Raw genomic sequence first — 21,980 nt, forward strand, 5'->3', positions numbered from 1 at the left:
AAAAAACTTCCTGGGAACAAATGAAAATGAACACATAACAACCCAAAATCTCTGAAATATAGCAAAAGCAGTCCTGAGAGGGAAGTTCATAGCACTACAGGCATACCTCAAAAAACAAGAAAAACCAGCAATAAACTATTTAACCCTACAACTTAAAGAATTAGGAAGAGAACAACAAAAAAAGCCCAGAGTCATTAGAAAGACGGAAATAATTAAGATTCGAGCAGAAATAAATAACATAGAGACTAAGAAAAAAAATACAAAAAAATCAATGAACCAAGAGCTGTGTCTTTGAAAGGATAAACAAAATTGATGAACAGTTAGGCAGACTCATAATGAAACAAAGAAAGAGGAACCAAATGAATAAAATCAGAAACACTGGAGAAGCAACCATGGACACCACAGAAATACAAAGGATTGTAAGAAAATACTATGAACAACTATATGCCAACAAGCTGGACAATGTGGATGAAATACACAAATTCCTAGAAAAATACAATCTCCCAAAACTGAATCAGGAAGAATAAGAGAACCTGAATAGGCCAATAACAACCGACAAAATAGAAGCAGTAATTAAAAACAAAAACAAAAAACCTCCCACCAAACAAAAGCCCAGGTCTAGATGGCTTCACAGGGGAGTTTTTCCAAACATTCAAAGAACTAACACCTATACTCATCAAAGTATTTCAAAAAATCCAAGAGGAAGGAACACTTCCAAACTCTTTTTATGAGGCCAGCATTATCCTAATTCCAAAACCAGATAAATACACTACAAAGAAAGAGAATTACAGGCCAATATCCCTCATGAACAATAGATGCCAAAATTCTCAACAAAATATTAGCAAATCATGTCCAGCAATATATTAAAAAAGATCATACACCATGATCAAGTGGGATTTCTCCCAGGGATGCAAGGCTGGTACAATATTTGCAAATTGATAAATGTGATACATCACATACTAGTAAAAAAATTGAAAGACAAAAATCACATGATCATATCAATAGACTAAGAAAAAGCATTCAACAAAATCCAACACCCATTTTTGATAAAAACTATCAGCAAAGTGGGAACAGAGGGAGCATATCTCCACATGATAAAGGCCATATATGACAAATCTCCAGCCAACATCATACCCAATAGGCAAAAACTAAAACCATTTCCCCTAAGAACAGGAACAATACAGATGTCCACTCTCACCACTCCTGTTTGACATAGTACTGGAAGTGCTAGCCATAGCTATCAGAGAAGAAGAAGAAATAAAAGGCATCCAAATTGGAAAAGAAGAAATAAAATTGTCATTATTCTCACATGACATGATATTGTACATAGAAACCCCCAAAGACTCCATCAAAAAACTACTAGACTTAATAAATGAATTCGGCAATGTGGCAGGATACAAAATCAATACCCAAAAATCTATGGCTTTTTTATACACCAATAATAAACTCACAGAAAGATAAACTTAAAAAAACAATCCCATTTACCATTGCAACAAAAAATTAAAATACCTAGGAATAAACTTAACCAAGGAGGTAAAAGACCTATACTCGGAAAACTACAGGACACTGAAAAAAGAGATAGAGGAAGACATAAACAAATGGAGGAATATACCATTGTTTATGGATTGGTAGAATCAACATCATTAAAATGTCCATATAACCCAAAGCAATCTATAGATTCAATACAATCCCCACTAAGATACCAATGGAATATTTCTCAGACCTAGAACAAACTCTCCAAAAGTTCATCTCGAATAAAAAAAGACCCCGAATAGCAGCAGCAATCCTAAGAGAGAAGAACAAAGTTGGAGGGATCACAATACCAGATATCAAGCTATATTACAAATCCACTGTTCTCAAAACTGCCAGGTATTGGCACAAGACAGACATATAGACCAATGGAACAGAACAGAGAACTGAGAAATCGACCCAAGCCATTATGCTCAATAAATATTTGACAAAGGAGGCAAGAACATACAATGGAGTCAAGAGAGTCTCTTCAATAAATGGTGTTGGGAAAATGGGACAGATACATGCAAAAAAATGAAACTAGGTCACAAAACTAAACTAAAAATGGATAAAGAACTTAAACGTAAGACAGGAAGCCATAAAAATCTTAGAAGAAGCCATAGGCAGCAAAATATCAGACATATTTTGTAGCAATATCTTTACTGATACAGCTCTTAGGGCAATGGAAACTAAAGAGCAAATAAACAAATGGGACTACATCAAAATAAAAAGCTTCTGCACAGAAAAGGAAACCATCAATAAAATAATAAGAAAGCCCACTGCTTGGGAGATCATAGTTGCCAATGTTATCACCTTTAAGGGTTTAATCTCCAACATTTACAGGGAACTCATATAACTTAACAAAACGAAGTCAAACAATCCAATCAAAAATGGCCAAAGGACCTCAATAGACACTTTTTGAAAGAGGACATACAGAAGGCCAAGAGACATATGAAAACATACTCAAAGTCACTAATCATCTGAGAGATGCAAATCAAAATGACAATGTGGTACCATCTCACATCTGTCAGAATGTCTATCATCAACAAATCAAGAAACGACAAGTGCTAGAGAGGATTTGGAGAAAAAGGAACCCTCATGCACTGCTGGTGGGAATGCAGACTGGTGCAGCCACTGTGGAAAACAGTATGGAGTTTCCTCAAAAAACTAAAAATGGAACTCCCATTAGATCCAGTAATCCCACTTCTGGGAATATATCCCAAGAAACCAGAAACACCAATCAGAAAGGATATATGCACCCCTATGTTGATAGCAGCACAATTTACAATAGCTAAGATTTGGAAACAGCCTAAGTGCCCATCAGCATATGAGTGGATTAAAAAACCGTGGTACATCTACACAAGGGAATCGTATGCTGCTGTAATAAAGAAGGAACTTTTACCATTTTCAACAGCATGGATGGACCTGGAAAGCATTATGCTAAGTGAAATAATCCAGTCGGAGAAAGATTAATATCACATGTTCTCACTCATTTGTGGAATATAATGAACAAAAAAATTGATGAACAAAAATAGAGCCAGAAGAAAAGTAATTTAGAATGTAATAGAAGTAATCCTGTTATTTGCAAATTTTTAATATTTCCTACAACTTTTGTGATATCATACTACGTTAGTACAGTTTTGGTAATATTGTTATCCTTAAAATCCTTTTTTCTTGAAATATTAATGTTTATTGCATGTAGTATTATATTTAAGATAGTTTTTTCTTTAATAATTGGTGCTTATTGCATGTAACATTATTATATTTAAAATAGCTTTTCTTGAGATATTAAAAAAAAAAAGAAAGAAAGAAGAAAGCCCCAGTTGGTGTTGCTCAGTGGTTGAGCACTGACCTATGAAACAGGAGGTCATGGTTTAATTTCCAGTTGGGGCACATGCCCTGGTTGGGGGTAGATCCCAGTGTGGGGTATGCAGGAGGCAGCCAATCAATGATTCTCTCTCATCATTGATGCTTTTATCTCTCTTTCCCTCTCCCTTTATCTCTGAAATCCATAAAAATATATTTAAAAAGAAAAGAAAACTACAGGATGATATTCCTCATGAGTATGTTAAAGATGTAAAAATTCTTAACAAAATATGAGCAAATAGAATTTAGTAATATATAAAAAGAATTATATAGCATAAACAAGTGATGCTTATGTAGGAATGCAAGATTGGTTCAATATTCAAGAATCAATCAATATAATAGGATAAAGAAGAAAAATCACATGCTCTACTAGTTGATGCAGAAAAAAGCATTTGATAAAATTCAACATTCATCATGATAGAAACTCTCAAGAAACTAGTAATAAAAAAGAACTAATCTTGATAACGAGCATCTACAAAAATACCTTTGGTAATATCATACATATTAGAGAAAGACTGAAGGTTTTCTCTTAAGATTAGGAAAAACATAGGGATAGCTATTCCTACCACTGTAATCGAGCAATAGCACTGGAAATTCTAGACAATGCCCTAAGCTAGAAAAGGAAATAAATGGCGAACAGATTGGAAAGGAAGAAATAAAACCATTTTATTTATAGATGCCATGATTATCTATATATAAAATCCCCAGGAATCTATAAAAATTTCCTACAACTAAAAAGCAAATTCAGTAAGATAACAGGATACTACTTCAATGTACAAAAATCCACTGAATTTCTCTAAGTTGACAGAAGCTGAAATGAAAAATACACTGCAATTTATAATCACTAGTAATGAAACACATAGATACATAAATATAAATAAATGCTAGTTTGTAGATATATAAAAATTTACAAATATGAATCTAACAAAACCTGTACATGACTTGTATGCTGAAAACCACACAATACTGATGAAAGAATCAAATATCAAAAAAGGAGAGAGACATATTGTGATAAAGGATGACTCAACATAGTAAAGAAGTCAATTCTCCCCAAGTTGTTATACAGGATTAATGTAATTCCTATAAAAACCCCAGCAAGATTATTGTAACTATAGACAAGATTATTTTTAAATTTATATAAAAAGGCAAAGAAAAGAATAGCTAAACAACTGTGAAAAAGAACTGTGAAAATAAAGGGGGAGAAATCACACTCATGATTGAAAGACTGTAATACATCTATATTAGTCAAGACTGTGTGGAAGATAGACAAATAGATCAATGAAACAGAATTAAGAACCCAGAAACAGCCAACAATTACAAGCAACTGATTTCTCACAAGTGTGCCAAAGCAATGCATGTGATAGATGACAGGGAATTATACTAGTATACAAAGATAGTGTCTGGCTATGATATTATATTATTGTCATGTAAATTGAAGAAAACTGAATGAAGAGCACACAAGACCTCTCTGTACCATCTTTGCAACATCCTGTAAAACTAAATTATTACTAAATAAAAATGTTTGTGTGTTTTTATTAAACGGTGAAAAATTGTTCCATAGCACTGCAAGCAAAATTTGCATTTTTCTACCTTTTCTTCTTTTATCACCATCATGACAGGCTTGCTTTCCAAATTTTGGACCCACAGGGTCAAATTTCTCTAATTTCCCAGCTATAAAATAGAAGTACTTAAACTCATTTAGCTCAGAGTATCTCAACAGGGGTCCAGTGATATTTGAGAAAGAGCAATTTGTTGTGTAGAACTCCTTGCACAACTGGTTCCAGCCACCTACAATCCATCAGTGTACCCAGTGGTTCACAGGTACCCAAAACCTCCCTGGGGGAACTTATTTCCTGAGTTGAGAACCAATGACTTTCTTAAATCATAGGAGAATGTTGGAAAATTTATTTTTTTTATCAGGAGAGTCCTACATTCTAATAAATATAAGTCCCATAGACACAATATTTATAACAGAAATATCAATTCAAAATCTAATGTCAAACTAGCTAAATTTATAGTAGATTTTTTATTATAGCCTACTTACTACTATTTAGGAGCATGATGACAGTCAAGGATATTACATATGCTGATTACTGCTAAATACTATCTATCCATATGAAATATTTATAAAAGTTAAGAGATAATTTTATACTTTGCACCATACTTTTTGACTTTGTATTCAGTCAGAAAAACTACAGAGAAAGAGAAATAACTTCAACTCAATGGGATATTAGTTTGAAGCTCAATTATGATCACTTATCTCTATATTCAGTTATATCAGACCATCACCTAATATTATAGGTGTTCAGAGTAACTGGACATTCACATAAGTCTTGAAATTTGGGAACCTAAAGAAACAGGAAGGACTATAATAGAAATAAAGCCAAAAGCTCTGAATTTGTAGAGAACACCCTGAAATCAAAGGGAGTAACTTAGATTGGTTTATGAATGAGTGAACCATATGGCACTCACTTCATTAAAAGTGAAGTCAACTAGCTTATGTTGAAAAATGCAGTCCTGTTAAGAAAGGAAGCCATCAGAAAAATAAAATATTGATATTCTCTTCTCAAGGGAAACATGAACTAAGTAATCTCCCCAAATTTATTGGCAAATCTACACTAATAAAAGAGAAACATGCAAATTAACCATCACTCCACTACACCCACAGCCAATCAGGAGTGAGTATGCAAATTAGCCCAAAAAAGATGGCGGTGGACTCAAAGCTGGAGTGAGCAGGAGGCTTGGGTTGCCCCCGGCAATGGAGGAAGCCAAGCTTCCCACCCGCCCTGGCCAGCCCTGGCCTCCGCTCAAGGCCACAAAGTTTCAATTGTAAAAGATAAACAAATCCCAGATACCTGCTTCCAGCCGGCCCTGGCCTCTGATCAAGTAGGGGCTGGGAGCTTGGGTTGCCAGGGGCAACCAGCCCTGGCATCCACTCAAGGCTACAAAGTTTCAATTATAGAAGATAAATAAATCCCAGATACCTGCTTTCAGCCGGCCCTGGCCTCCACTCAAGGAGGCGCTGAAAAAAAAGAAAGAAAAGAAAAAAGGAGAGGCTGGGAGCCTGGATCACCAGGGAGCGTGGCCAGCCTGAAAACAGCCCTCAGCTCCTCACCCAGGCTGGCCACACTCCCATGGGGTGAGGGTCCCTACTGGGGGGCTTGGCCAGCCTGCAAACAGCCATCAGCTCCTCACCCCATCAGTGGGGGTCAGTTGGAGGTGATCAGGACAGTGCGGGGGAAAGTTTGGAGTGAGCAGGCCAGCAGGGGGGCAGTTGGGGGTGAGCACACTGGCATGGGGGGCAGTTGGGGGTGATCAGACTGGCAGGGGGGGATTTGGGGGCGAGCAGGCTGGCAGCAGGGGGCAGTTGGGGGCAAGCAGGCCAGCAAGCAGAGTGGTTAGGGGCAATCAGACAGGCAGGTGAACGGTTAGGAGCCAGCAGTCCCAGATTGCGAGAGGGATGTCCAACTTCTGGTTGAGGCCTGATCCCTGTAAACCAGCAGAAGGACATCCTTCAAGGGGTCCCAGATTGGAGAGGGTGCAGGCCAGGCTGAGGGACACCCCCCACCCCAGTGCACGAATTTTGTGCACCGGGCCTCTAGTCTATATAATAAAAGCCCAGCATCTGAATGGCGGAATGACCAGAACGACCAGTTGACCTGTTGCTATGATGTGCACTGATCATCTGGGGGGCGAACACTCAACACAGGAGCTGCCCCCTGGTGGTCAGTGCGCTACTTGCAGAGCTGACCCCAGAGGCTGGGAGGCGGATTTGTGGCTGCCGCGGGACTGAGGCCTACTCCTCCGCCTCTCAGAGTTATTGTCCCTGGGCCCAGCCCCAACTGGGTCCTCTGGAGAGGTAAGTACTTTGGAAGATACTGGACCAGGGAGCAGCTGCTCAGAGGGCAGTTGCACAGAGGCTCGGCAGACCGGGGTGAGCGGCGCTCCCACAGCAGGCTGATCCCCACAGGCCACGCCCCCACAGTGCACAAATCCTGTGCACGGGGCCTCTAGTGTCATTATATTATTGATGAGTTCTGGATTTGAATGTTCTTTTGTGCCAAATCACTCAGAAACAAATGTTCATTGAAGGTCAATTTCTACCAAGTCAATTGCTCAGAAGAAATGCTCAGCAGCATGAAATACTATTCATAAAGCTCTGTTCTTAATTGCTTTCTCTTACCCAAATTGACATAATATTACTAATTGCCACTAATCATCAAATCCAATAAACATTACAGTCACTTCTATAGTAGATTCCAAAAAAAAAAACCTGATTTTTTTCTAAGCTCCAATAACAAAAGAAATTATATTTTTATTGTTAACATTGTCACCACTGATGAATTTAGTTATAAATTTAGTTATAAAAGTTGTTTGCACCCCTCCTTTCCACCTTGGTGGCTCATACTCGTAATGAAAACATTAAATTAAAACTATAGCATGCCTGCAGCCCACAAAGGTGAGAGAAGTGCTGCGCAAGGCTACCAAATCTGATGGTTAGCCTAAGTTACTGTGCATTTTAAAGTTCATTCTAGAAGGAAATGCTAAGGAAGCTGCTGTGCAAATGTCACTCAAAAGTAGATTTTAAAAACTAGGAATGCATTGTAGGTTGGGGAATTTTAGTGACAATTTAGTCAAAGTAACAAAATACACAAATGGTTTTATTATATACTTTTATACTTGAATGTCTTGCTTATTATGATTTGATTTGAGAAAATAAACTTTGTAACACAACCAGAGTTTTATTTACATGTTATATATTTCCCTTCTTTGTGGAGAAACTTATTTCAGGAAAGGAATAATTGGTTGAGGGGAGAAAATATTTTTGGGACCTAATAAAAATAGTATAGTTTCTTAAGGAAAATTTTAAAAAAGATAGTGTCTCATGGTTGAGCCCACAATAGTTCCAGATGGTCAATACCATAAACAAACACCACCTCTATTTTTTTTTGTGACCCTGAAGTCACAAATTATCTCTAAGATATAAGAGTCATTCCTTTTTCTGAAGAGTCAGGTTGCTGTTTAGCATTCATCTTATTTATCTCAGGCCAAACCTCAACAATGACAGAAGAAACTGATTAGCCCAAAACTTAGCAAAGGAAATAAATATATATTGCTTTCAGAAAGTCCTTCCTAGTTACGAACAACAGAGCTATTCTGAGATTTAAATGATCACAGACAGCAGTACTGACTAATGTTGCTGGACAGCAACATCATGGACTATTTCCCTAGCCTTGACATGTAAAGAGAGAAAGAGAGAAAAGAAGGAAGGAAGGGAGGGCGGGAAAAGAAATATTAAAACCTTTAATGTTTTTACTAAGACTTAAAAGAATTTATCATTTCAATTTGTAATTGAAATAAAAATATTCACACCTTTACTTTTTGCTTAAAAAAAAAAAAAGGTCTTTTCCATGATGGTAATGAAGTGGCCTTGAACCTGCATTGAAAATAATACACAAAATAATGTAATATACTAAATAAAGTAATAAGGTTAATTTCTGTCCTGCTGTCACTAAATTCATACTAACAGTTTCTCTTCAGCTTGACATCAATTAGTGATTTCATTCCAGACTCTTGTCACAGTGTTCACCACCCTTTTTCTCTAATTAAGATGGATGATGCATGATGAAGATAAAACATACAAGACTTCTGTTCCTGTAACATTTCTATTCATGAGGATTTTTGCTTTTATAATAAATGGTTTTATCACTAATTGCAATGGAGTAAGAGAAGCATAACTATTTTATGACTATGAAGTAAAATATTTTTATGTCCAAAAAAGGAGTGACCAACTCCTCAGGATGGAAAATCAATTGCATACTTAAATTACTCCATTATACCCCAAATACTTGAATCTCTAAAGCTTAAGAAGCTTCAATACAAAAAAAAAAAAAGCTTCAATACATAAACTATCAATGTTACATTTTTTTCAAAAGACTCAAAAAAAAGAAATTGACCTTAAATGATTTTAATTTTTAAAAATGCTGTTAATGTCTACAGAAGATAAAATGTACTAATATTAGTGTAACAAAAATTTTAAAGATAAATTTCAAATTGCTACATATTAGACAATTGTTAATCACCTTCAAAACAATGTTGAAGATCATACAATCAACTCTTTTGGAAAACATTTTACCCAAACTTATTGTACTGCCACCCAGAAACAATAAGAAAGTTCCTGGGGTTTTTCCCAACAGCATTTCCTATGTGTAAAAATCAGTATTACAAAAATTCATTAAATAAAATCTAAATTCACAGCAGAATGAAATTTATGCTACAAGACAACTGGAAGAAATAGTTCAATATAAAGTAGTTTTTAGTCAACTAATTAAATACTCTATTTGCTCCTCAAAATACTTCTGCAAATGACAGACTTCAGAAATACTGTGGCTCAAACCATCAAAAGCTTTAGCTTACCCTGCTAGGGAAACCTAACAACGCCACCCACCAATATATAAGCTGCTAACTTGGTGTCTGTGCTGAATTCCCAAATGAGAGATAATATTTCACTAAATTTCTTACTTTAAAAATATGTAAAATATGCCATTTCAGTAGCAATAACAGTAGAAACCATCAATAGAAAAAGGTCATAATTTTAAGTGGGATTTTTATTATTTTTGTAATATCGGAGTAAAAGCTCATTGAAAAGACTTACATAGATTTCAAAATGGTTCCTAAAATTTTTTTTCTCAGGTAGGAACTACTGTTTTAAAGACACATTTCCAATTCAAGGGAAAAACACACGTTGAAATCAATAGTGGTACCTGTTAAAGAGAAAAACCACAGGCCCCAAATGGAGGCACTATCATGCTAAAGCCCATAACCCTGAACTGAGACACGATACACCTTGATACCAACTGCAGTTTCGAACCTTCTCTGGAAATGTGGTCTCAGTCAGTCAGTCTGAATTTTCTGGTCAACACCAATGAGGTACTCTGTCCTGTGGGCCTCTCCATCTTCCCCAAAGGAAGCTGAGACTATCTGCCTGAGAAGATCCCCAACTTCTTCAGGGAAGGTGACCTTGCCTGAAACAATCCTTTCTTTTCTTTTGCTAATGGCTTTCTTGTCCAGCCCAGTTTTCTACAAAAACCTTCTATTTTTCATGGTTCCTCAGACCACCTGTTTACTTGCTAGATGGGATGCTGCCTGATTCATGAATTGTTCAATAGGGCTAATTAGATCTTCAAATGCCTATGACTGAAGTTTTGCTCTTTAACCTACCTTATAGGTATGAGGAAAAGTTGTTTCATCCCTTAATGCTAAAATGAGGTGGTACCAGATAAAATAATTAAAATTTTTAAAGAAATAAAAGAAAAGCATTCATAGAGATACTACTAACCACTAATACAACCAAAATTTTTAAAGAATCTAAGCATTTCAAAGATTGCCCACCCTCCAGGACACTTGTGTGGGGTGAAGGATAGGGAGGCACTGGCTGTGGGTACAGAATTTTTCCATTTTTCTAAATGCGTAAGTTCTTGGGAACTACACCTAGACACCAGATAACCATTTCTATGAAGCTCTTATTATTAACTTTAGCCCCACCAATATCTCCCTTTCCCCAAGCTCTATAGTCATCTATTTTCACAATTGATTATATTGTCTTATATCAATTTGTTAATGTTAACATGTTAAAATCTTTTCCTTTTCTTAACAAAGGTAAGGGATTCCTGAGAAAGTGGACATTATAAAAATAAACATTTTATATTATACTAGAGGCCCAGTGCACAAAATTTGTGCACTGGTAGAGTCTCTAGCAGCTGGCAGCAGCCAGCCAGGGCCTCCCTCCCTTCCTCCGGTCGGCCCTGCCCCCTGGTTGAACTCCCGGAAGAACTCCCGAGGGGACAGTTTGCATACTACTCTTTTATAATATAGGATTCTGTATTTCATATATGGTGAAACAACAAAAACTTCCCTTTTACACTTACTAATAAAATACTAAAATAATATTTAATTAACCAAAATTCAGGCATGTGCACACATACACACACACACACTCTCATGGATACTCATTTGCTCATATTATGTTTGGGCTTTCACAAGCATCAAAGCACCTAGTTTTTTCCAACTCAAAGAGATGGTACAATTCCAAATACACCTAAATCAGCTCTCATGAAAAATAAGCCTGAATTGGCTCAAGCAAATACATTCTTAAAAATTTTTGTTACTCTGCATCATAAACATATACATTCGTGTGTGTGTGTGTGTGTGTGTGTGTGTGTGTGTGTGTATAAAATACTTGATGAAACTAATCCCATTTAGATTTACTTCTTCTGATTCAAGAGGTCAGAGGAAATATTGGAAAACTCAGCTATAGCAAAATATGTTTTTCTATAAAAAGGTTAATTTTTAAAAGTCAAGCTGTTTCTATGACAATGTGTGACCTAAATGCAAAGGTTACCTGAATTACATGGATTCTGATTCTGATGTCAGAATTCCGAGAACGTGAACACTAAGTTTAAAGCCAACTGAGTAAACACTCTTTATTTCTTCCAGATGCATGCATCTACTGCCTTACTACCTCCTATGCAAAATGGCTTAACTAAAACCAATAAAATCAATTTTAATGCCCCCCAAAAGTGTAAGTTTTTCTTTCATTTAAGCTTTTTTTTTGCATTGTATTCATCCCATAACCATCAGTATTTGGATTCATGCAGAAAAAATAAAAATCAATTGAATGTAAATTCTTTACATTTATTTTTCTTTAAATTATAGATTTTAGAAAGAGGAAGGGAGAAAGAGAGGGAGAGAGGAATATTTGATCAGCTGCCTTCCGCACATACCCCCAACAGGGAGTGAACCCACAACCTGGGTATGAGCCCTGACTGGGAATCAAACCGGCCACCTTTTGGTGTACGGGACAACGCTCTAACCAACTAGGCCACACCAGCCAGGGCCAAATTCTTTATATTTAAAAAAAAGAAAAAAGAAAGAGTAGAAAGAAAGGAAGAACCTCTATCTAATGAGGTTTAATCAAATAACTGATGTCTACCTCTCCTGCTCCTGCTTCATTCGTATTCTCTCCTCTTCTGAAGTAAGGGAGTCCTGTATTTTTATTTTACTCGTTTTCTCAATCTTGTCATCTTTTCGATGTTTGCCAAACCTGTTGACAACAAAAAATTCTAACTTGTCAATATATCCAAAATGAGTTCTTCTTTTGTGATAAAGACATATGTACCCAATAAGTGTGAGCTCCCTAAAAATCAGGGCCAAACTGTCTCCTGTGGTTCGCTAGTTTTGCCCAGTATTAACATATTTAACTTGATTATTTTATTCCTTTTTCATTAAAACTTGCCAGGGAAAACTATTTTGGAAAATGGCCTCAATATCCATTTTTCTTTTGCAAAACAAAAATAAACAACAACACAATAATGGAACCCTTAAGTTCATCCTTATTAAACAAATCCTATCTAATAAAAGAGTGATATGCAAATTGACTGTCACTCCAACACACAAGATGGCTGCCCCTATGTGGTCACAGATGGCTGCCCCCATGTGGACACAAGATGGCTGCCACAAGATAGCCAGCAGGGGAGGGCAGTTGTGGGTGATCAGGCCAGCAGGGGACGGAAGTTGGGAGGAACCAAGCCTGTGGGGGAGGGCAGCTGGGGGTGACTAGGCTGGCAAGGGAGGGCAGTTAGGGGTGACCAGGTCGGCAGGGGAGGGCAGTTAGGGGCAATCGGGCCAGCAGGGGAGGGCAGTTAAGGGAGACCAGGCTGGCAAGGGAGGGAAGTTAGGGGTGACCAGGCCAGCAGGGGAGGGCAGTTGGGGGTGACCAGGCCAGCAGGGGAGGGCGGTTGGGGGCAACCAGGCCTGCAGGGGAGGACAGTTAGGCATCGATCAGGCTGGCAGGGGAGTGATTAGGGGGTGATCAGGCTGGCAGGGGAGGGCAGTTAGGGGTGACCAGGCCAGAAGGGAAGGGCAGTTGGGGGCAACCAGGCCTTCAAGGGAGGATAGTTAGGGGTGACCAGGCCAGCGGGGGAGGGCAGTTAGTGGCAATTGGGCCAGCAGGGGAGAAGTTAGGCATCAATCAGGCTGGCAGGGGAGTGATTAGGGGGTGATCAGGCTGGCAGGCAGAAGCAGTTAGGGTAAATCAGGCAGGCAGGCAGGCAAGCGGTTGACAGCAAGCAGTCCTGGATTGTGAGAGGGGTCCCAGATTGGAGAGGGTGCAGGCTGGGCTGAGAGACACCCCCCCACCCCCCGTGCACAAATTTCATGCACCGGGCCTCTAGTAATTAATAAATGTGTAGGACTGAGTGCCCAATACTTCAGATAATGGAGGATAAAAGTCTGCATTGGAGCAGGTTTCTGTTAGGACAAGAGAATGATAATGCACAATCATTGTTTAATAACCTCTCTATAACAACTATTCTTTATTTTCATAATCAAGTTTATTAGAAACATTCATCATGGTTTAAAAACTGACAAATCAGTTTGCAAAGTTTAAAGTACAAAGGATAATTTACAGTGCTATAATACTTTTAGCTTATAAAATTGAAAGCTTTAAGGCATTCTCATCAAATTCTTTTCCTAAATCTGATGGAAAGCAATTGCTGAAGGTAGACTCTTTAACTTGGAAATCTATATCTGATTAAAAAACAAAACAAAACACATGCATGATTCAAAAACAGTCCAAACCAACTTCCACAGATAGACTTTGAGCTTGAGGATCTCTAAGAAAACACTAAGCAACGTCAGACTTGGTATCAATTCTTTTTCCTGCTCTTTTATTTTCTCCAATAAAAGACCATGTTGTCTGAAACACATGTGCTACATACCCTCAAATAATCTTGATCTATAGTGATTTGCTCTCCAGATGTTTAAGAAAAGAAATATTTTATAGACAGTTTCTCATAAGCATTCATAAATAAGTAAAGTATACTGATATTTCTATCTGAGGACAACGTAGAAACCTAGTTTTGGTGACAATCATATGAAAAACTGAGGAGTGAAGGGTTTGAAATAAAAGAAAGAAAAGTATTTCAATTAATGTATTGGTTAGTAGAATAGGTCATTATTTTATTAACTAGAGGCCCGATTCACGAAATTTGTGCAAGAGTAGGCCTTCCTCCACCCGGCTGCCAGCACTTGCTTCCCTCTGGCACCTGGGACCTGGGCTTCCCTAACAGCCCCACCTTCATCTGGAAGGTCACTGGGAAGGACGTCCGGTCTAATTAGCATATTATGCTTTTATTATTATAGATATAAATCTGATGTCAAATACTGGTTGATGTGTGAAGTGTGCATGACCATATCTCATAGGTTAACTGAACTGAAGTAACATTCTGCAGATGTATGTAAGGAAGAGAAAGCATCCTTAAAGTGTTAAAATAGAAAAGTTAAAACACCACCACCACCACCACCATTACTTTAAAAAGTATGTAAAGTACTAGATAGCACTCAAAAATGGCTGTAAAATTAACTTCTATAAAATACACTGAATGGCCAGATTATTATGATCTCTGAACACATAATAATCTGGCCACTCAGTGCATATCTTATATAATAAAAGGCTAATATGCAAATTTTCCCCTAGACCAGGAGTTTGACCAGCAGGCAGGCCGGCCAACTGCCTATGTCCCCTCGCCCTGGCCAGGCTGGCCGGACTCCACCCATGCACAAATTCATGCACCAGGCCTCTAATATATATATACTGAGTGACCAGATTACTATGCATTCAGAGATCATAATAATCTGGCCACTCAATGTATGTCTACACTTAAAATTTAATGTTACTTAGAAATTAGAAGATCATTTCAATTGAAAAAAAAAAAAAAAGAATCCCAAGAACTTAAGTCCAGCATCTAACCAATTCTAACGAGGGATAAAATATACTTTTAAAACTATTAAATTCAAAGCATTTTTTTAGCTTTAAACTATATTTTTATTAAAGTAATGTAACCAAATGGGAATATCTAGACATATAAAGAGGTAATATGCTAATTTGTCCGTTACAGTGTCCCAGTCACGACCAGTCTATGGGCCTGCGTGCGTCCCTGCTCAGCACTGACGTGAAGCTGCCTGCCTGCATCCCCAGCTAGGGACGTGACACTGCCTGCGTGCATCCCTGTTCTGTGCTGACGGGATGCTGTGTGTGTGTGTGTGGGTGGGGGGGGGGGGGTGAGGAGGAGCTGGGCTTGACAGGGGACCTCAGGCTGTGCCCCTCACCCGGCTAGGCTTGACAGGGGCCTCAGGCTGCACCTCCCGCCCCACTGAGCTTGACAGGGGATCTCAGGTTTTGACCCCCGTCCCGCAGGGCTTCATGGGGGACCTCAGGCCACACCCCTCGCCCCAGCGCCGGCCCGAGATACTTCAGGCTACGTCCCCCACCTGGCAGGGCTTGACAGGGGACCTCAGGCTGCACCCCCTGCCCCAGCGCCAGGGGACCTGAGGCTGTGCTTCCTGCCCAGAGGGGCTTGATGGGAGTGGAGCCGGCCGGGTCTGGGTCTCACCCAATGGGGGTGGGGCCATCCAGGTCTTGGTCTCCTGCATTTTCAAAGTGCGTATGGGTGGTGGGTGGGGACTTGACTCTAGGTCATGCGGCATGCCCCAGACTCTGACAGGGGGGAGATTTTATATACGTTTTACTAATTTTCTTTCATCTCTGTCACTTCTATTATAGAGAAAGGGCAAATTTTAAAATATTTCTTAAGGGCAATATTAAAATATTTCTTCTAATTAATTCCCTTTTAATGTGCACAAATTTCGTGCACCTGGCCACTGGTATCAAATAATAGTATTTTAGGATAATTAGCAAGTTTGCCCCATTTACTCCTTATCTCCAGTTATATTTCCTGGTTAGTTTCTCTATTAACTCTTTTTTTTTCTTTATTGATTAAGGTATTACATATGTGTCCTTATCCCACCATGGCCCCCCTGCCCCCACTCATGCCCTCACCCCCGTGGCGACTGTGTCCATTGGTTAGGCTTATATGCATGCATGCATGCATACAAGTCCTTTGGTTGATCTCTCCCCCTTACCCCCACCCTCCCCTACCTTCCCTCTGAGGTTTGACAGTCTGAAAGATGCTTCTCTGTCTCTGGATCTATTTTTGTTCATCAGTTTATGTTGTTCATTATATTCCATAAATGAGTGAGATCATATGATATTTATCTTTTTCTGACTGGCTTATTTCACTTAGCATAATGCTCTCCAGTTCCATCCATGCTGTTGCAAATGGTAAGAATTTCTTCTTTTTTACAGTATGGTAGTATTCCATGGTATAGATGTACCAGTTTTTTAATCCACTCATCTGCTGATGGGCACTTAGGCTTTTTCCAAATCTTAGCTATTGTAAATTGTGCTGCTATGAACATAGGGGTGCATATATCCTTTCTGATTGATGTTTCTAGTTTCTTCGGATATAGTCCTAAATAAAAACTTTCTCTTTAATTTTTTTATCAATAATGTTTAAAAGTTAAGCATAATGATTGAGTTTACAGAATGAATGAATAAATATTTAAAAATGTATACATCTCAGTACAAGTCAATATCTAAAACAATGTATGTTTATTTGACAAAAATTTATTGAACATCCACAGAGCATTAAAAATAAAAACTTTATTTAAAAAAAATAGTTCATGGGAGAGGACAGGGCTAGAAAGATTAAATACAGTGTCATCAGCATGTAGACAGTATATAAAGCCCATGTGAATTCCTATCCTAAAAATTCTGCAACAACGAGGCATCCGGAAATATATAAAGTATTAATTTCTGGGATTTTTTTTGTCAAATGGCGGAGTAGGTAAAGGAGGTGCTCGCCTCCTCCCACTCCTACAATCACATCAAAATTACAACTAAGCTACAGAACAACCATCATTCAGAACCATCTAAAATCTGGCTGAATGGAAGTCCCACAACTAGGGAATCAAAGAAGAGCCACATGGAGACTGGTGGGGAGTGGGGGGTGGAGACTGAGAACAGGCTGGCCCCACACCTAATTGTGGCAGTTTTTAATTGGGAGGGATATCTTGACTGTTGAGGTTCCCTGAGAAGCAAGGGGTCCCAGCCCCTCATCAGACCCTTCATCAGCCCAGGGTTCCAGTACCAGGAAGGGAAGTCCCTGTATTTTACCTAATAATAGACAAACATGTAAACTGACCGTACCTCTGCTACGCTCACAGCCAATCAGAGTGAGTATGCAAATTAGAAGGCCAAAGATGGCGGCCGGGGGGGCGAAGGGATCTACAGGAGTGGAGTGCCGCAGCAAAGACAAGACTGCAGACTCCAGAGTCTGCAGCAAAGACTAAGATGGCAGACTCTGGCCGGAGTGAAGGCCTGGGTCCTGGGTGCCAGAGGAAAACTGGTGCTGGAAGCCAAGGGAAGGAAGGCCTATTGCACGAATCTCTTTGTGCAACAGGTCTCTAGTCTTTATATAAAAGGTTAAAGCGTCTTCTTTAAGACGAAGAAGACGAAAAAATAAGATAAACAATAAGGAAAGAACTTATGTGCATATATGCATACCCCTTGGAAACAGATAATAATGTGGTGAAGGCTTGGGGGGAACATTGGGTGCAGGATGGAGAGAGTCAACGGGGGGTAAAAAAGGAGACATCTGTAATACTTTCAACAATAGATATAAATTTTAAAAATATGAAAAATAAATTGCAATAAATACATATGTATCAGTAATTGAATCTAGCCTAGCTGCTGTGCTCAGTGGTTGAGTTTCCACCCATGAACCAGGAGGCCACAATAGGATTTCCAGTTAGGGAATCCAGTAGGGGGCGTGCAAGAGGCAGCCAATCAATGATTCTCTCTCTTCATCGATGTTTCTAACTCTCTCTCCCTTTCACTTCCTCTCTCTGAAATCAATAAAAATGTTTTAAAAAATAAAAAAATAAAAATAAATGAGCAAGCAGAACAGAAATAGACTCATAGAGAACATTTTTTAAAATTTACCTTTATTGTTGAAAGTATTGCAGATGTTCCCTTTTTCACCCCCACTGACCCCCTCCATTTCGCTCCTGTCCCCTCAGCAGGCCTTTCCTGTACTAATGTAAGTTCTTTGTTTAATCTACCCCCGCCCCACCTCCCTTCCCTCTATGTCAGTCTGTTGCTTCAATGTCTCGATCTTTTTTGTTCGTCCATTTATTTTGTTCATTAGCTTCTACATATAAGTAAGATCTTGTGATACTTGTCTTTCTCTGACTGGGTTATTTTGCTCCGAATAATGCTCTCCAGATCCTTCCATGCTGTCTCATAGGGTAAGAGATCCTTCTTTTCTACAGCTGCATTGTATTCCATTGAGTAAATGTACCCTTATTTAATCCATTCATCTACTGATGAACACTTGGGCTGTTTCTAGATCTTAGCTATCCTATATAATAAAAGGCTAATATGCAAATCAACCAAATGGTGGAACAACTGGTCGCTATGATGCACACTGACCACCAGGGGGCAGACGCTCAATGCAGGAGCTGTCCCCTGGTGGTCAGTGCGGCCCACAGGGGAAGTGCCGCTCAGCCAGAAGCCAGGCTCATGGCTGGCGAGCACAGAGGCTGTGACAGGAGCTAAGGATGTCCGACTGCTGGCTTAGCCATCCATCAAACATCCCCCAAGGGCTCCCAGACTACGAGACGGCAGAGGCTGGGCTGAGGAACCCATGCCCCCCGAGTGCACGAATTTCATGCACCGGATCTCTAGTTATAAATAATTCTGCTATGAACATAAGGGTGCATATGTTCTTTATGATTGGTGTTTCTGGCTTCTTAGGATATAGTCCTAGAAGTGGGATCAATGGGTCAAATGCCAGTTCCATTTTTAATTTTTTTGAGGAAACTCCACACTGATTTCCATAGTGGCTGAAACAGTCTGCATTCCTACCAGCAGTGTACTAGGATTCCCTTTTCTCCACATCCTCGCCAGCACTTGTTTGTTGATATGTTGATGGTAGTCATTCTGACAGGTGTGACACAGAATACATTATATATTTGTACCAAAGGTATAATTTCATCTTACAAGAAAATTGTGAGTTAATAATAAAATGAAAATCTTAGTGAGTTTTCCATGTTTCAAAACAGTTTATATATTTTCGGCTGCAAACCTAAGACTGAGTTTAATTACCTATATTACATTTCTTTTATAGTGGTCGTGGTCTACTTTGTAAACAAAGTTTTAGTTTTACATCTAAGTCTACCAACTTTCAGCCTTTTATCTTAGAGACACAAGATTAAAAAGAAGAAAAAAAAATTCTGACTCAAATTTAAGAATCACATTTTTCTCATTGTATTATATTAAAATATTAGTTTCCCAGACTGTTTCATAATCTATTTTATATTTGTAAATTTGTTACCAAACTGTTAAAATGTACTTTTCTTTTTCAAATTATAGAGTCAAGATTATTGTATGAAAAAGGAAGGGGAGAACCAAGATGGGGGCATAGGTAAACACCTATACTTGCTGCCTCTCACAACCACATCAAAATTACAACTAAAAGGCAGAACAACTACCACCCAGAACCGCAGGAAGGCTGAGTGGAAGTTCCACAACTAGAGAGGTGAAGAAAGCGCATTGAGACTGGTAAGAGGTGCAGAGGTGTGGAAAGTGCTGGCACCTGGAGTGCTGCTCTTTTAATCAGGAGGGAGATACAAGCTCCCACTTGCTCTAAACTCCAGTTCTGGGTGAGACTCTTTGGGATCCAGACACATATGGAGAGAAACTGGACTGTCTGGCATTGGGACAGGAACGTGAGGGCGGCTTTCTCTCAGAGGTGCTCGTAGCAATCATTGTTCCTGCACAGGGGCGCGGGACGCAGAGACCCGGGGACCTCTCTGGTGCAGGGCTGACTGGCAGCCATTGCTGTTTGTTCCACCCTGGTGATTCCCAGAGACCCCGCCCCACCCAATTTACAACCCCACCCAAGCTGTGCACATCAGCTTTTGCATATGAATGGCCTGTCCTTTCTCTGCCTAAAACCTGTCAAACTGCAGCTGGGTCAGAGAGCCCCAGAGCTTCCAAAAGAAGGCCCAAGGCCTGGCAGCAGCATCCTGCCTTGCTTCACAGCTGGGCCTCATCTGGGCACTTTAAACCCCATACAAAGAGGAGGAATCTGCAGTTAGTTACCTACAAGGGAGTACCCATATGATTGTCAGCTGATTTCTCAACAGAAACCATGCAGGCCAGAAGGGAGTGGCAAGAAATATACAAAGTGATGAACAGCAAGAACCTACAACCAAGAATACTCTACCTAGCAAAGCTATCATTTAGAATTGAAGGTCAGATAAAGAGCTTCACAGAAAAGAAAAAGCTAAAGGAGTTCATCACCACCAAACCAGTATTATATGAAATGCTGAAGAGTATTCTCTAAGAAGAGAAAGAAGAAAAAGATAAAGATAAAAAATTATGAACAACAAAGTGACAACGAATACATATCTATCAACAAGTGAACCTAAAAATCAAATGAATAAAAAACCTGATGAACAGAACAGACTGGTGAATGTAATAGAATCAGGGGCATGGAAAGGGAGCAGACTGACAATTCTCAGGGGGAAGGGGCTGTGGGGGGTGTGGGAAAGAGATTGGACAAAGAGCTTACACCTATGGACGAGGTAAGTGCGGGGTGAGGGGGAGGCCTGGAGTGGGGTGGGAACCGGGTGGAGGGGAGCTATGGGGGGAAAAAGAGGAACATCTGTAATAATCTGAACAATAAAGATTTTTAAAAAAGGAAATTATCCTATCTAATAAAAGAGTAATATGCAAATTGACCATCACTCCAACACACAAGATGGCTGCCCCCATGTGGTCAAAGATGGCTGTCCCCATGTGGACACAAGATGGCCACCACAAGATGGCCAGCAGGGGAGGGCAGTTGGGAGGGACCAGGCCTGCAGGAGAGGGCAGTTAGGGGTGACCAGGCCAGCAGAGGAGGGAAGTTGGGGGTGACTGGGCCTGCAGGGAAAGGGAGTTGGGGGGGGACCCAGGCCTGCAGGGGAGGGCAGTTAGGGGTGACCAGGCCAGCAGGGGAGGGCAGTTGGGGGCAATCGGGCCGGCAGGGGAGCAGTTAGGCATCAATCAGGCTGGCAGGGGAGTGGTTAGGGGTGATCAGGTTGGCAGGCAGAAGCGGTTAGGGGTAATCAGGAAGGCAGGCAGGCGAGCAGTTGGGAGCCAGCAGTCCTGGATTGTGAGAGGGATGTCTGACTGCCTGTTTAGGCCCGATCCTGGTAGGGCAGTCGGACATCACTTGAGGGGTCCCAGATTGGAGAGGGTGCAGGCTGGGCTGAGGGACACACACCCCCCGTGCACGAATTTTGTGCACCAGGCCTCTAGTTACATATAAAATGTTTTTACATTGGCACTGGGACATTTCCCTTAGTACCTGCTTTAATTAATAAATTATGTAATTTCTTTATGGCATACTATAAAATCACAGCATATTACTTTAAAATTGTGGTAAAAATGAATCCCTCAGCTATAATTTTTTGACAAAATGAAAAAAAGTGTAAGTTAAAAAATATACCAACCATTCTAGAATATGAAAAGGAGAAATTATATAGCTATACCCTCATTCACTCTATTTCCCAATATATTCTAGTGCTCTTCTTAATTTATAGTTGCTTAACTCTCTGAAAAAGGAGGAGGGTCATTGAAAATTTTCAGCTACAAA

At 39.6% G+C, this 21,980-nt stretch overlaps 1 protein-coding gene across 15 annotated transcripts in view; it reads right to left on the minus strand.

Annotated features, from left to right (window-relative positions):
• Positions 1-21,980, minus strand: part of PARD3 (par-3 family cell polarity regulator) — a 699,476-nt gene that overhangs the window by 187,677 nt on the left and 489,819 nt on the right. For 12 of the 15 annotated variants that reach the window (XM_054716629.1, XM_054716625.1, XM_054716627.1 and 9 more), the window contains one exon: positions 12,368-12,478. The exons of the other annotated variants lie outside the window; for them this stretch is intronic. In XM_054716629.1, the coding sequence (XP_054572604.1) occupies positions 12,368-12,478 (111 nt within the window). The remainder of the gene's footprint in view (positions 1-12,367; positions 12,479-21,980) is intronic. 15 annotated transcript variants of the gene reach the window in all.

Source organism: Eptesicus fuscus, chromosome 5 (assembly GCF_027574615.1).
Source record: "Eptesicus fuscus isolate TK198812 chromosome 5, DD_ASM_mEF_20220401, whole genome shotgun sequence".
Taxonomy (NCBI): domain Eukaryota; kingdom Metazoa; phylum Chordata; class Mammalia; order Chiroptera; family Vespertilionidae; genus Eptesicus; species Eptesicus fuscus.